General features: G+C 47.4%; 1 protein-coding gene and 1 long non-coding RNA gene across 2 annotated transcripts in view; one reads left to right on the top strand and one right to left on the bottom strand.

The window, feature by feature from the left end:
• The window catches only part of LOC121152937, a 25,255-nt gene extending 17,468 nt beyond the window's left edge, over window positions 1-7,787 (top strand). Inside the window, exon 2 of the long non-coding RNA XR_005883325.1 lies at window positions 7,530-7,787. This is a non-coding gene — a long non-coding RNA (uncharacterized LOC121152937). The remainder of the gene's footprint in view (window positions 1-7,529) is intronic.
• ALKBH1 (alkB homolog 1, histone H2A dioxygenase) overlaps window positions 6,366-15,016 on the bottom strand; it is an 18,798-nt gene continuing 10,147 nt past the window's right edge. The window contains exons 4-6 of the mRNA XM_040975230.1: window positions 11,566-11,656; window positions 8,075-8,268; window positions 6,366-7,443 (exon numbers count right to left, since the gene is read on the bottom strand). Of these exons, the coding sequence (XP_040831164.1) occupies window positions 7,014-7,443; window positions 8,075-8,268; window positions 11,566-11,656 (715 nt within the window). The 3' untranslated portion in view covers window positions 6,366-7,013. The remainder of the gene's footprint in view (window positions 7,444-8,074; window positions 8,269-11,565; window positions 11,657-15,016) is intronic.

Raw genomic sequence — 15,016 nt, 5'->3', positions numbered from 1 at the left:
CCCCATCCAGCCTGTGGCAGCTGCGCCCTAGCCCATAGCTTGACTGCACTAAGCTGCTCCCGGAGATGCTACGGGAAATCAGATATTTACCATTTCAGTCCTCTGGGTTTGAGAGTGTTTGCAAAAATTAACAGCTGGCGCAGGAGCAGATGTTGGACTTAGTGGTTAAGACTCATGCTCTGCGTCAGAGGGCCTGGGTTCGATACCCGGCTGCCTCCTTCCTCCAGCGTACCGCAGTGGCAGACCCTGGCAGGTGGCCACTGACAGTCGAGTCATGCAGGGGACCTGAATTCAATTCCTGCTTTCTGTTTCCAACCTTGGTTGGATCATGGCTGTTGCAGACATTTGAAGATTGAACTAATGGAACGGAGCTGTTTTTTTTTTTTTCCCCCCAATTATGTGTATGTGTGTGTATACAATTTAAAAATAACTAATACAGGCTTCAAAAATGTCTCAGTAAGTAGGACTATTTTTGCAAGTCAAGAAATTTAGCACAAGGCAGCTATGAAAGGTGAATTATCACTTTCATTAATACCTAAGAGGTCAGACGGCATCTAAAGCTGATTGAGTCCTTCTAAGCCTGCAGCTCAGAATGTAGGTGGACTTTCCCCACACAGTCCCAAGGGAGCCAGGCTTGAGAACGGGCCTTGGATGGCAGTGTGGAAGTATCCAGGAGGAGACAACTACTCAGCAGGTGGTCACTTGGGCCTGTGCCAGGAGGTCCATTCTTCCGAACACCGACACCAGTGAGGAACTGCTTCCCCTGCTTGCACCCCCCAGGGAATGGTGCAGCACGGACAGGGCAAATTCCAGATGTTTCTCCAACTGAGCTTCCTTCACAGGAAGGAAAGGCTGGGAAGTGGAAGAAGGTTCTTCTTGCTCTTTCTGTTGCCTCTGGCCTCAGTACGCTGCTGCTGCCATGCACTTGACATCTGTGACCACAGCGCCCCCTTCTGGTATCCAACCGTGTTAATCTAATTTCTCCCTCTTTGGTCCTGGGAGTGTTGTTTGCCTGATGTCTTCCGCTGAGCTCCACAAGAACAGATCCTCACGCAGGACATGCGATCGACCCGGCGCGGTGGCCTCACGGCTGGAGTCCTCGCCTTGAGCACACTGAAATCCCATATGGGCGCCGGTTCTAATCTCGGCTGCTCCACTTCCCATCCAGCTCCTTGCTTGTGGCCTGGGAAAGCAGTTGAGGAAAGCCCAAAGCCTTGGGACCCTCCACCCTCGTTCCTGGCTCCAGATTGGCGCAGTACCGGCCTTTGCGGTCACTTGGGAAGTGAATCATCGGACGGAAGATCTTCCTCTGTCTCTTCTCCTCTCTGTATATCTGACTTTCCAATATAAATAAAATAAGTCTTTAAAAAAGTTACTAACATCATGCCATAACTCAGTACCCCAGACCAGTAATGTTCAATTTTCTATCTGAATGAGACGGCAACAAAGTCCTCGCGATTCTGTCTTGTATTGCCCTTAGGTTCGTTCCTCTTTTCCCTTCTTCTCTCTTTAATCTTACACAAGCAATGCATAAACACAGAGTACTGAGTTGTAAAGAGCCAATACAGTGACAGCTGACACGGTTGCTGGTTCAATGGCCACAGCCTCCTTCCTGTCCCAACACATCTGCCTTTTGGCAGAGCAATGGCGCCATTCATGCTTTCAAGAGACGACAACCCCTTTCCTGATCTCTCTGGATTGGGCTGCTTTTTTGCCTAGCTCTAACCAAGGGAATGCCACAGACGTACCACGGCAGGGCCTGGCCTTCGCAGGCCTGGCTGCTTCTGCCTACCTTGCCCACTGGGTGATGAGGGGCGGTGTGGAGGACTGAGGCTGCCAGGTGGACGGCCAGCAGTCCCACAAAGCATGAAGAGTTGGTCTGTGTGTGTGTGTGTGTGTGTGTGTGTGTGTAGGACACCCAGCAAGGGAGCTACTGCACCAAGCCCCTGGCTGCTGGGAGCCTCTGGGTTTCACCATGCCATGTTCTGCCGCAAAGGTGAACAGAAACATTGCCTCTTGCTCCACCCATTCTTCTCAGAGCTCTTCCTATGTACTGCAAATATGCATGTGGCTATAACTGCATCAAGTTAAAGAACTAAGATAGGACCTCATTTTGCTCTCGACACGTCTGCCCGCGGACGCGTGTGTATGACGTCACTCGGAGTCGGTCGCGCCACACCGACCTAGTCCTTGTCTGGACAGTTAGGCAACTTGCCCCGTTTCACCCTCCGTGGGATCACTCGACACCCTCGGGCCTCCAGGTTTCCTTGCTGCCATCCATCCGCCTGGGCTAAGGGAGGGAGGGGTGCAGCCTGAGGAGGTGGCCACTGGCACTTGCTGCAGGGTTTGGGGCGTTGGTTCTCTCAAGCTGAGCTGACTCTTGTCCTCTGGAGAACACAGAAGTGTAAATGCATTGTTAGCACTCTTCACCATCCTTGGGCTTTGGTAGAGGAAAGAATTGGAAAGCAAGGCGGAGCTAGGCTGTGTGTTGGGGACCCCAGCAGCTGACTTTCCGCACTCACACTGTACTTGAAATTCACTGGAGTGTTCCGTGCTCAGGGTGGAGTGGGAGGGTATTGCTGGAGTCTGTGATGGGCCAAGCTGCTGCAGAAGGCAGGCTGTCCGGCAGCAGCAGGTGACTGGGATGGAGAGGTGGGCACAGGGACAGGCTTTGATCTTGCAGAGATTTCTGTGTGTGTGGTGTGTGTGTCACAGGAGCTGCTGACAGGGCGCTGTTATGTGCCCGAGTGTGGATGTGACCAAACTCAGGGATATGCTGCTGTTAAATGAAGCGAGGCATTGCCATGGCAACAGAGCTCTCTGCTCCCAGCCAGATGCCAAGCCCTTAAATTATATTTTTCTGGCTGAAAGCACCTCGATTGCCTCTGGTCTCCAAAGCAATGAGACTGTGGGGGAACCAGATGCCTCACCCCCATCTCCAACCTTCCAACAAAGCCCAAAAGGTGACAAGGGGGGGGAGATGACATTGGGGGTACTGGTGGGCTCTGTTCGGGGTGGGGCTTGGGAGCAGGGCTGGAGAGAGGCTTGCCCAGGCTCTGCTTTCCTCAGCTTCTGGTCCAGTGGTCTGGGGTTAATAGCCTCCAGGCCTGCGTTGTAGAAAAGAAAGTGTGTGCAATGAATGTCTACAGGAGTGCTGGTTGTTGCTGTTGGTTTTGCATTCATCATTTCCTGCCATCCATTATTCTTCAGTTTTAAAGAACTAAGCGCTGTATGTCTTCGAGCATCTCTACCACCAAGCAGGTTCTTTTCCAGCAACAACTTGGACTTGGGTTATTTCTAGGCAACCCACCTGGAAAGCCAGAGTCTGGCAGGGACCTCTGGGACAGCAGTGTGCAAGGAGAGTCAACAAAATGGTGAGAAGGAAGCTGGGGGTTGGGGCAGAAGGCAGCTGAGGTCAAGAAGGGAAGGGTGGAGGAAAGGATGGCAGCCTGCTGTGGTCTTCATGTCCTTGCTGATTCCAGTGCCCAGTGGAGTTTGGCTGTTTGGGTGTAATTTTATAGGTTTGTGTTTCACAGTGAAATGATACCCAATTAAGGCATGAGGAGAGTTTGGACAATGCTCGAAGTGCCTTTTCTAACCAATCTCCCACTCAGGATAAGCAGTGAATCCTTCAATCACAGGTTGCTTGGAAATGAACAAGTCAAAGGATGTTCACCTATCATCACCCAGAACCTGGGAGAAGGCGGTGTTGCCTTCTTGCGTAACCACGCCCCTCACAACCACCCATGGAGGCCCATGACAGGGAAGGGCTCTCTCTTTTAGTTGCATGCTTCGGTCATGGAGTTGTACTCCAACTCTCGGCCTCCCCAGTACCTGCTTGCTCTCTGGCTTCTGATGGACAGACTCCGAGGACAGGTAGCTCATGAGCATGGCCCCTGTATGTCTGTATTCCTCACCCTCTATTTACTGCTTGGGTGAATCAGTGAAGATGCAAATGCTAAGATGCTTTGTATTTCTAATTTGTGCACTTTTTAAAAAAGATTTATTTATTTTTATTGGATAGACAGATATGCAGAGAGAAGAGACAGGGAGATCTTCCGTCCTAAGGTTCACTCCCCAAGTGGCCGCAATGGCTGGAGCTGAGCCAATCCAAAGTCAGAAGCCAGGAGCTCTTCTGTAGTGTCCCAAGGCTTTGGGCCATCCTCGACTGCTTTCCCAGGCCACAAGCAGGGAGCTGGATGGGAAGTGGGGCCACTGGGACATGAACTGCGCCCATATGGTGTCCCGGCACTTGCAAGGTGAGGATTTTAGCCAATGGGCCACTGTGCTGGGCCCGAATAACATTCTTAAACAAAAATCTGTTGGGATAGCTCCAATTATTCCCTTAAGCTGCTTCCAGAAGGGAACATTTATTGGGACAAATGGCACACATCTGAAAATGATCACATGACCACTACTTACCACCAAAGCAAACCACTGCGGGGAGCAGAGGCCTACAGCAGACTGCGCTGGCCACAGTGAGATGAAAGCGGACCCTGTAAGATGCCCAACGCCAGCTTATGCTCCTATCAGCAGAGTTAACAGTGAGTATTTCCTCTAGCATTCCTCCTCCCCATAGCTACCCAGTCACAATACAGACCAGGTGGAAGGCCTGAACTGAGCTGTGTATGTGGGGTTTGGTCAAATCCAAGCCAGAAGGTGAGAACTCAATCTGGTCTCTCCTATGGGTGGCAGGGACCCAAGTCCCTCAGCTGTCACTTGCTGCCTCCCAGGGTGTGCATTGGCCAGGAACGGAACTTGAACCCAGGCACTCATCTATGAGATGAGGGCACTGCAGGTGGCATCTTAACCACCACTCCAAGTGCCTGACATGTTTAGCACAGATATTTTTTTTTTCTTGTCAAGTATTTAAAAACTTATTTGAGAGAGGTTGGAAAGAGAGGAAGCTCCCATCTGCTGGTTCACTGTCCTGATGCCCACACTGGCTGGGACTGAGCCAGCCTGAAATGAAGAGTTAGGAACTCAATCCAGGTCACCCATACGGGCGAGAATTCAACTATGTGAGCGGGAAAATGAAAGTTGGTACTCTGATGTGAGTGAGTCAATGAGGGTATTTTTTTTTTGTAAGAATTAATTTATTTTTATTGGAAAGGCAGATCAGATTTTACAGAGGACTCAGAAAGATCTTTTACCTGCTGGGTCACTCCACAAATGGCTGCAATGTTCGGAATTGAGATGATCCAAAGCCAGGAGCCAGGAGTTTCTTCAGGGTCTTCCACATAGGCACAGGGTCCCAAGGCTTTGGGCCACCATCTACTGCATTCCCAGGCCACAAGCAAGGGAAATAAATGGGAAGTGGAGCAACTAGAAAACGAACTAGCATCAAAATGGGATCCCAGTGTTTGCAGGGTGAGGATTTAGCCATTGAACCCATGTGCAGGGACCAAGAGATGTAGGTATTCTAATTAATTGTTCTCCAGTTGGCCAAATATCACCTCCTAACCATGTACCAATTACATGTACAAAGGATGGATTTCTATTAATTTTTGAGACAGGTGTTTAGCCTAGTGGTTAAGAAGCCCCATCCTACACGGGGGTGTGTTGGTTCCATTCCCAGATCTAGCTCTAGCTTTCTACTGCGGGAGACAGCAGTGACATCTCAAGTAAATCGGTTCCCACCACCCTGCTGAAAGACATAGATTGAGTTCCTGGCTCCAGCCTCTCGCCCTGTTGCATCACAAAACCTACACCTGATTATCTTTTTAAATATCAATTTCCCTCTAGGAAAAATAGCATCATTTCATGAAAAAATTAGATTGTATGATGCAGCGAGTTATGCTGCCTCTTGCCATGTTGGGCATCCCATCCCTTGGTGCTGACCGAAGCTCTGGCTGCTCTGCTTCCAATGCAGTCCCTGCTAACACTCCTGGGAAAGCAGCAGAAGGTGGCCCACGTGCTTGGGTCCCTGAAGACATGTGGGAGGCTCCTGGCTTTGGTCTGGGCCAACCCTAGTTGTTGTGGCCATTTTGGGAATGAACTAGTGGATCAAAGATATCTGTTTTTGATATTGTGCCTTTTAAATAAAGAACTAAATCTTGAGAAGTAAGTTAGATCCAGAAAGAGACAAAGCATTTGGCTTGGGTACATAGAGCCAAATTGGTGGGGATGTGAAGGTTAAAAATTGGGGTTTCATATATTTCCCAAGCCATGTCTCATCAGGTAAGACACAGTGATTGCACAATCAGAATGTTCTGTGAACAGTCACACAGACCAGTGCTCAGGGTGGGAGGAGCAAGGGTACAGGACAGACACAACTAGAGCGCTTCCCTAGCAAGAACACAGCAAGCAGAAATAGGAAAGAAACCAATTCCAGATACACTAACTCTCAAAGACAGATACAGATCTTTAATTTAAAATCAAGTTAAGTTTATTTATGGAGAAAACATTAACAGAACACCCTTGGGGCTTTTTTTGGCCCAACAACTAAAATTGCATTGAAAAGCAAACAGGGAGTGTCTGGAGATCTGGGTCTCCTTTTCCATAGATTTGCAAATGTTTATCTTTTAGGCTAGGAAAACAGCTGTGATTAATTTCCTTTCCAGGGGATCTGGTTTCTAGTTTCTTTGTGGTAACATGACAGCCAGAGGGGATGGAAGATTAAAATTTCGGTGGTAATTGGGTGAGTTGAGGTGAGTCCACAGGCTGCCTCAAGAACCCCCAGGTTCCCAGAGGCAGCAAGCGGAGGGGCACTGCATCCCCTGTGGGTAAAATCTGAGGTATTTCAAGATTCCAGAGACACTTGCTCAAGGTCATGGTGGAGGCCAAGAAGCAGAGGATGACATCTAACCCACATGGGATGTATCAACGACTTCCTGAGTAAAGTGGTTCACCACTTTATGCTTCAGGGTGCATTTCAAGGCAACAGTGTGATGACTGGTGAGTCCTTCCCTGTTTGTTTTGGGCTTGTCTTGGTGACAGGCTCCTGGCAACAGAGAGAGGTGTGGTCATTTACTGGAAGGCTTGCTTGCAGGAAAGAATGTGCCGAGCAGGCCTCAGCTGTCAGGGTCTGATCGTGCCCGTTTAACTTGGCAATTTTCATCACCCAGACGGCAGCACCCATTGTTGGGGATGTCTCTTTTTCTCTCCTCCGTGGACTCCAAAGGGAAGTCTTGGTCTGTGGCCAGTACCTGCCGGACAGTCATGTTAACACGAGCCGTTTTCAAGTAGCTGGAACACACCTGCCAGTCTTCCAGAGAACAGGGCTGCACCACTGAATCTCGGGGGAGGTCGGTGGGGAGAGGCGTCTCCAGGCAGTGCGGCAGGCCTTCCCCCGCGGGATGCGGAAGGACACGAGGGACTGCGTGGTTCAACAGGCGGCTGAAACCTGACATTACCATGATGTCACCACTGTGCATAAACATGGCTGTAGGCATCTCCTCTCTTTGGCGGCCACCCAGGAGAAAGATGGCTGACTGTCCAAAGCTGCAAATAATAAATAAAAACAGTAAGTTTCTGTAGTAAACACAGTTGAAGAAGTTAGAGTCAGCTGCATTCGTTTCTCATTTCAGCTTGTGATTTCTGCTCCCCTAATTCTCCACTTGAACTTGTGCTAAGACCCTTTTCTGCTGCCTTGGGTCTGACCAACATGTGATCCGTGATCTGTACTCAAGTCAGCCCTCAGGCCTGCTGCAAAATAAAACCCTGATGTCGTCCAATGAAGAAGATGTAGCAAATGAAGAAAAAAAATAGAGTTTTAACATTAATCTGTAATTTTTATTGACATCTTTTAAGATCTAAGTCCTTCAATAAAATTACTCAAATCCTTTGCTATGTTTACCATTCCTGGGCTGGAAAGATAAGGTAAGGCCGCTCCCTTTGTTTTCAGCATCCTTCTGTTTTCCACCTGTCTACCCCATAGGCACATGCCAAGTGTCTTACACAGAAATAGTAACTGTAATTTAGTCACTGCTTTTGAAGAATGACATGAATTCTGAGAGACGCTAGAGTCCAGCTATTTAATAAAACTTAATGTTTTTATTTCCTTCTGCTTAAAAATGCTTCGGGACAAAGAATCGATTACACCAAGTGCTGCCAGGTCCTGGCCCTGGCTTACCTGAAGGAGAGCAGGGGTTTGGAGTGATCCAGTTCCGATCTGTCCACGTGGATGCCCAGGGTGGAGTCCAGGCGGTAGTAGTTCAGGATGCCTGCCTCAGCTCGGAAGCCCTGAAAGCCACAGGCCGCGGCCACTTGCTCTGAGAGGAAAGCCAGGTCAGAAGGGAAAGGTGTGTAATGATCTGCTGAGTATTTCTTTGGTAAATATGGGGAAAATAAGAAAAATAAACAATGATCTCAGGAACATGGGAAACTGGCATTAGATTACCACTTTAAAATCACCTAAGTACAGAGTACTATTAACATCGTCACCGGCAGGTGTTAGCACAATCTAGCCATCCTCTTGGGAGGCATCCCGTGTGTAATAATGAACCAATGAAAATGCCCAGGAGGTTTACACGGCCGGTGCTGTCCTACACTGCGAGAAACTGGACAAATTCACACTGCACATCACACACACGAGGGAAGCACTACACTGCTCACTGATGAACAAGACAGCTCTCTTAGGGAGTAGAAGACAACTCCAAACTGCCGCTAGACCCGCATGGGGGCTTCCAGCATGTCACCTGCAGCTGGTCACAAGAATGCCCGAGTGATTCCTAGAACTGTCTGCTCGGCTATCTGTGCAAACTTTCAGGATTGAGAATGTATATTTTGGGCCATCCCCCCAACTGCAGCTTCCTGATAGTGAAAGCGGCATTCTCCTTACATGAATGACCCACTGTCTGTTGTCTTTTTCCAATGCTAGTCCCTCCGCTCGGCTCGGGGACGCGGTGGCACAGGCGTCGCCGGCACCACTGCTGAGAGGTTCCTAAGGAAACTTGAAGACAACTGTAGTATCCAACATCCTGGTACAGAAAATGGCTGTTTTGCAAAAGCAAAGTGTGAATTTTACTATTAAAAAGATTCAAAGGGACTCTCTCTCTGGCTATTTCAGCAGCGTGGGGACACCCTCCCTTGTCTTGATGAGCCTCTGTTCCAATCCTTCCTTCCCTAAACCAACTTCACATCCGGTCAGAAAGCCCACGCCCAGCTCAGGCGTCTGCCGCTGTGCGATGTGCTCTGGCAGCAACATCGCAGCCAGTACAAGAACAGCCGTTTTTCCTTTCATGGTCTGGAAATCGGCTCACACTTCAAGCACAGGGGAGATTCCTGTGCAATCTTCAATTGTCTAATCTTCAGTAGAAACTCTTTTTTTTTTTTAAAGATTTATTTTTATTGGCAAGTCAGATATACAGAGAGGAGGAGAGATAGAGGAAGATCTTCCATTCAATGGTCCTCAACTGCTTTCCCAGGCGACAAGCAGGGAGCTGGATGGGAAGTGGAGCAGCCGGGATAGGAACCAGTGAACACATGGGATCCATGCGTGTTCAAGGCGAGGACTTTAACCACTACGTTATCGCACCAGGCCCGAAACTTCTTTTACTGAGCTACAAATAAGAGTTACCATTTCTCAAAACTACGACTGCAGTCAGAGAACTTCAGGTTCCCGGTGTCATTTTTTAGTCCTTTAAGAAACTCAACCAGCCCGAGCTGTTATGATGAATTATTTCCTTTTTGAGGTTTCCAATTCTATCTAAATAGTCTCTATACTACTCAGCTCTTAAAATTTTTCACTTTTTTGCTGATTATTTACTCAGAATTTCGGATCACTTTCATGCCTATTTTTCTCAATGAATTACATTTACTTAAGGTCCCCAGGAGTAACAATGTTAGCAATTAAAGTACTAGTACTATAAACAGAGTTACTGCACTCAGGCACCTAGCAGGTACAGGCAGCGATCACTTCAGAGGCACTTTATTTCTCATAATCACCTTGTAATAGCAGTTTGCCTTACTATCATCATTACTGGAGGCAGAATTCAAACCCAAGCAGCCTTATCAAAAGAGAATCATAATAATCACTTCCCTGAATAAAATATCTAGGTTCCTGTTGAGTCTGTATTGCTGAAAACAAAATGTGTCATGAATGTTTTTAAAGCAGCATCTGTTACTAGCTGGAGGAGTTAATACATTTGCCCTTTTTGGGTATTGATTTAACTAAGGTAACTGCTTAGGGGCAGAGATGATCTCTACCAGTGTGTTTTACTCAGTTATCGTCAGATTCAGTCTTGGTGGCAAGCCTCTTTACTGAGCCGAAGACTAGAAACAAAAGAGGCACTTCCGGAAGCAGCCAGAACAGGAAAGAATAAACTGTAGCACAACACAACAGGGAGCTGTATCAGCTGCAGGAAGTTCGTGCTTCCCTGTCCCCTGCGGGATGCTTCCCTGTCCCCTGCGGGATGCTGTATGACAGGCAGATAGACGCAGACTTGGCAGGTCTTTGTGAGATAGCTGAGAATACCGGAACTACATGAAACTTCCCAAAAAATGGTTCATTGACTTGAATCACAGAGTGACAGAAAGAGATCTACTCAGTGGCTTGCTCACCGAATGACCACAAAGGCCAAGTTGGCGCCAGGCTGCAACCAGGAGCCATTCTTTGCTGCTTTTCCAGGCACATGAGCAAGAAGTTGGATCAGAGGCAGAGCAGCTGGGAGTCCAATTAGCACTCCGATAAGGGATGTCAGAATTACAAGCTATGGCTTAACCCTGACATCTCAATGCTAAGCCCTAGCTGCTCCCCACCCCATCTGAAAGGCAGAGTGACAGAGAGAGAGGGAGGAAGGGAGACTGAGTAAACATGTTTGGTTCATTCCTTAAACATATGCAGTAGCCAGCTCTGGGCCAGGCTGAAGCCAAGAACTCCATCTAGGTTTCCCACATGAGTGGCAGGGACACAAGTTCTTGGACACTGATCTGTTACCTTCTCAAGCCAATTAGCTAGAAACTGGATTAGAAGTAGAGCAACTGAGACTCTTACGCAGCATTCCGACATGGGGCATCAGTGTCACCTTAACTCACCGTGCCGCAAAGCCTGCCTCCATGGAACTGTTGTTGCTCTTTGTTTTTAAAAGATGTGATTATTTGAAAGGCAGAGTTAGATACATAGAGAAGGAAGACAGAGAGAGATATGCCACCTGCTGGTTCAATCCCCAAATAGGAACAAATGGCTAGCTAGGGCCAGGCCAACATCAGCAGCCAGGAACCAGGCCTCCCATGGCCAAGCGCTTGCCCATCTTCTACTGCATTCCCAGGTGCATTAGCAGGAAGCTGAACTGGAAGTGGATCAGTCAGAACACAACCCAATACCCATATAGGATGCTCGCTCATGCCCCAATGGTCACAACAGTATGGGCTGGGCAAGACCAAAGCCAGGAGGCTAGAATCTACCCAGTCTCCCACTCAGATAACAGTGACCAAAAGCACCTTCTTATTGTGAGAGAACTGAACTGAAAGTAGAGCAGCTAGGACTGGAACTGGTACTCATATCAGACACTGGTGTTTCAGGACATGTCACAATGGTGGCCCAATAATCAGGAAGAAATTCAACTACGTGGTCTAAGCAAGTATATAAACAGAAGACAAAACAAAATAATAAAGCCCAAATACCTTACTGTCCCAGTTGTAATGGTAGCCCAGGGTCACCCAGCGCAGTTTCTCTAGCAAACTTCGGGGTCTCCGTTTATTCACTTCTTTGCACCTGCAAAGATTGATGACAGAGGATTTATTCACTTCATCTGGCAGCAACTGCCCTTTGTGTGGACTCCGGAGACTAAACTGAGCACTGCATGACACGGCTGTTAGTCAAGGCTCATGAGGGGCAACTGAACAAATAACCAAGCAAAGACAAACACGTTAGCGCTTCAGATCTCCAGTCCTTGGTTCTAGATCCACTGCTGACTGGAACACATTTGCAATGACAAACATCCAGAACCTCAATAATGACAGACATGTCCTTGTCTGTCTGGGGAGCGGGGACAACAGCACCGAGGGCAATGACAGCATGGTGAACACCGGCAAGAGCCATCAGGCGGCACGCTCCATCTACAGCGGTGGTGCCTTCCCACAGCACAGGCGACGGGGGGAAGGCTTGGTGAAAAGATAGCATATAATCAAAAATAACTGGTTCACCCTGACTTCTTTAACCTCATGTAACATGGTTTAGACAACAGACCTAGGTATCAATTAAGGTGTTACTGTAATTGGTTTGGTTTCTGACATGCTGTTGTTCAAACCACAGCTGACTTCTGAAGTAAGACATCTCTTTCTGCAGTTGTAACTTGTCTGAATAAATCTGCAGAAGTGTTGTTTTTTTCTAAAAATTTAACTACCTCTAAATATCTAAAATTATGACAGTGCTAGGCTTAATCACTTTAATTAATTCACCTTCATATAATTTATATCATTAATCAATCAAAAAACTTTTGGTCCCCAAACCGCAGCGGTCTGAAAACCAGAGAATCCTGGGGCAGGTGTCATGGTGTAGTAGGCTCAGCTTCCGCCTGTGGTGCTGGCATTCCATAGGAGTCTGTTTGTGTCCTGGCAGCTGCACTTCCAATCCAGCTCCCTCTTTGCAGTCAAAGAAAGCAGTGTGTATGTGTGTGTGTGTGGTGGGGGCGGGGGCGGGGGAGGGGGGGTTCAAATCCTTGGGACCCTGTGTTGACACAGGAGACCTGAAAAAGTAGCTCCTGGCTTCAGATTGTGCCAGCTGGCTACTGAGGCCATTTAGGGAGTGACCCAGCATATGAAAGATCTCTCTAACTCTGCCTTTCAAATAAAAATAAAAATCCTCAAAAATATAACAAGAAAAAAAAAAAAAGAATCTTTTAAGGAGTTTATATTCTAGTAGGAGATGACGTATGAGTGGAAAGGGAAAGTGGAAGTAGAAGTGAGGGGAAAATTCCAGGTGGCATAAATACTAGTACTAAGTAAACAGCAGAGAATCTGAAGAAGCATCAAGAAAAATGACAGGGCAAAGTCATCTGTCTTATCAGTCACACCTTCACGGCAGTTAGGAGGCGAGACAAGTGTTAGAAAGTGGCTGGCATTTAAACAGGTGGTGATATGCTGGGCAGTACCTAGTGTGAGCGGAAGCAGAGGATTTACAAGAGGCTCACGCTGTAAGTGCCACTCACTGTGATGTTTGACAATGAATTTATGGACCAGATGCTATCTGTCCTTACAGTTTACATTCTTGGAAGGACATTGTGACATATACATCAAGACCAGCAGATAACAGGGATGGGATGACCACTGACTTATTCAGGACACGTGTACAGAAGGAAGCACAGGGCCCAACTGCTGTCCTTTAAAGGCCTGCTTACAAGGATGTTACAGACAGACACCTTGAACTTGGGTTATGGGTGAGCTCATAGCACTCCCCTAATTCAGAGTGGCTAACTTTGTGAAAGGTTTACCTTGGACAACTTCTTTTCTTCTCAAGTTTAGAACGTTGCCAAAGAGAACATGCATGACCCGTCACTAGGGAAACCTAGGCATTAACTTCTTTGGGCTAAGTCTGTCAGATCCTGTCACAACTCAACCTGGGGGAATTAAGTAGATCCCATCAAACTTCACTGGTGGAGGACCCTTGCAAACTCACGCCTGGCTTTCCCTGGACTTTAGTTCCATGTACCTTTTCCCTTTGCTGATGGTTTTTAAATGAAGCTTTCCTTCTTTCCTTACGCATTTCAAATGCAGAAGGGGTGAGACAGTGTGGGTGGAAAGAGAGAGGCAGATCTCCCACTTGTTGGCTTATTCCTGAAATGCTTACATTAGCTAGGACTGGGCTAGGCCAAAGCCAGGAGCTGTGAACTATGAACTCAATCTAGACCTGCCGCCTACATGGCAGGAACCCAACCACTCCAACCATCACCTGGTGCCTTTCAGCATACATATTGGCAGTAAGCTGGAAGAAAGGAGTCAGGACTCGAACCTAGGCACTCAGGTGTGGGATGCAGGCATCCCAAGCAGCATCTGAACTGCTGTACCACGTCTGCCCTTCCCTTAGCTGATGACTGTTGGGCAGGCATGTGACACAATGGTCAAGATGCTAGCAGGGATGCCCACATCCTCGATCTGAATACCTGAGGTTTGAATCCTGGTTCCACTTACTGTTTCTAACTGCCTGCTGGTCTGTGCCTTGGGAGACAGCAAGTGACGATGCAAGGGTTGGCTTCCTGCCACCCATGTGGGAACCCTGGCTGAATTCAGGGCTCCTGGCTTTAAACCTGGTCTAGTTCCAGTTGTTGTGAACACGTGGGGAATGAACCAATGGATGGAAGAACTCTGTTTCACTGCTTGAAACAAAAAAGCACCAACAGCTGAAAAACCATATTTGTGAATACAATTACATATTGTATTCTCTGAGTTCTCCTTGAACTCGCATGCAGTCTTAAGGACCTCTTTCCAGACACAACAGGAGATAGAAAGCTAGCAGTATAGGAAAACAGATACATAAACCACAACCATAATTACCTAACAATGATAATACGGACAACCACTCTGCATCACTTAATGTTTCCACATATAAAAAAACACGTGACAGAGAAGGTAACACAACCTGAATTCCACCAGCATTGATTTAGCTCAAGGCACAAATAAAATAACTCCCTGATGTTCTCTTCTGGAGAACATTTTCTATTTTAGTAGCTGAGACAGAAAAATAAGTACAACCTCTTATTTTTGGACCCCATGTGGATTCTGTGGTTATTGGAAATATAAACAAAGTTCCAAAGTTACATAACCACTCTGCAGCCCATTCTATTTGTCTTCCGAAGATTCTGTTTACATCCAATTCATATTTAAGAATTATTATCTAGGATAGGAAAAAAATGCTGCTGAAGAAAAGGATGATGCCTCATGGCTGTTGGAGCTACGTGTCTGCAAGGAGGGGAAAAAGGAAGACACGCAAGATAATAACGAAAGACTGGAATCTAGAACTCAAGATAGATGCTGGTGTCCTAACCTATATGGCAGAGAAGAGCTGCACAGGCCTCCCAGAACCCACCTCTACCTCATTCACCTTTTTTTTTTTTTTTAAAGATTCATTTATTTATTG

The sequence above is a fragment of the Ochotona curzoniae genome, unplaced genomic scaffold (genome assembly GCF_017591425.1).
Source record: "Ochotona curzoniae isolate NIBS_2020 unplaced genomic scaffold, NIBS_Ocur_1.0 contig_2688, whole genome shotgun sequence".
Lineage (NCBI taxonomy): Eukaryota > Metazoa > Chordata > Mammalia > Lagomorpha > Ochotonidae > Ochotona > Ochotona curzoniae.
Note: the sequence above shows the minus strand (reverse complement) of the source record. Positions and strands in the feature narration are given on the sequence as shown.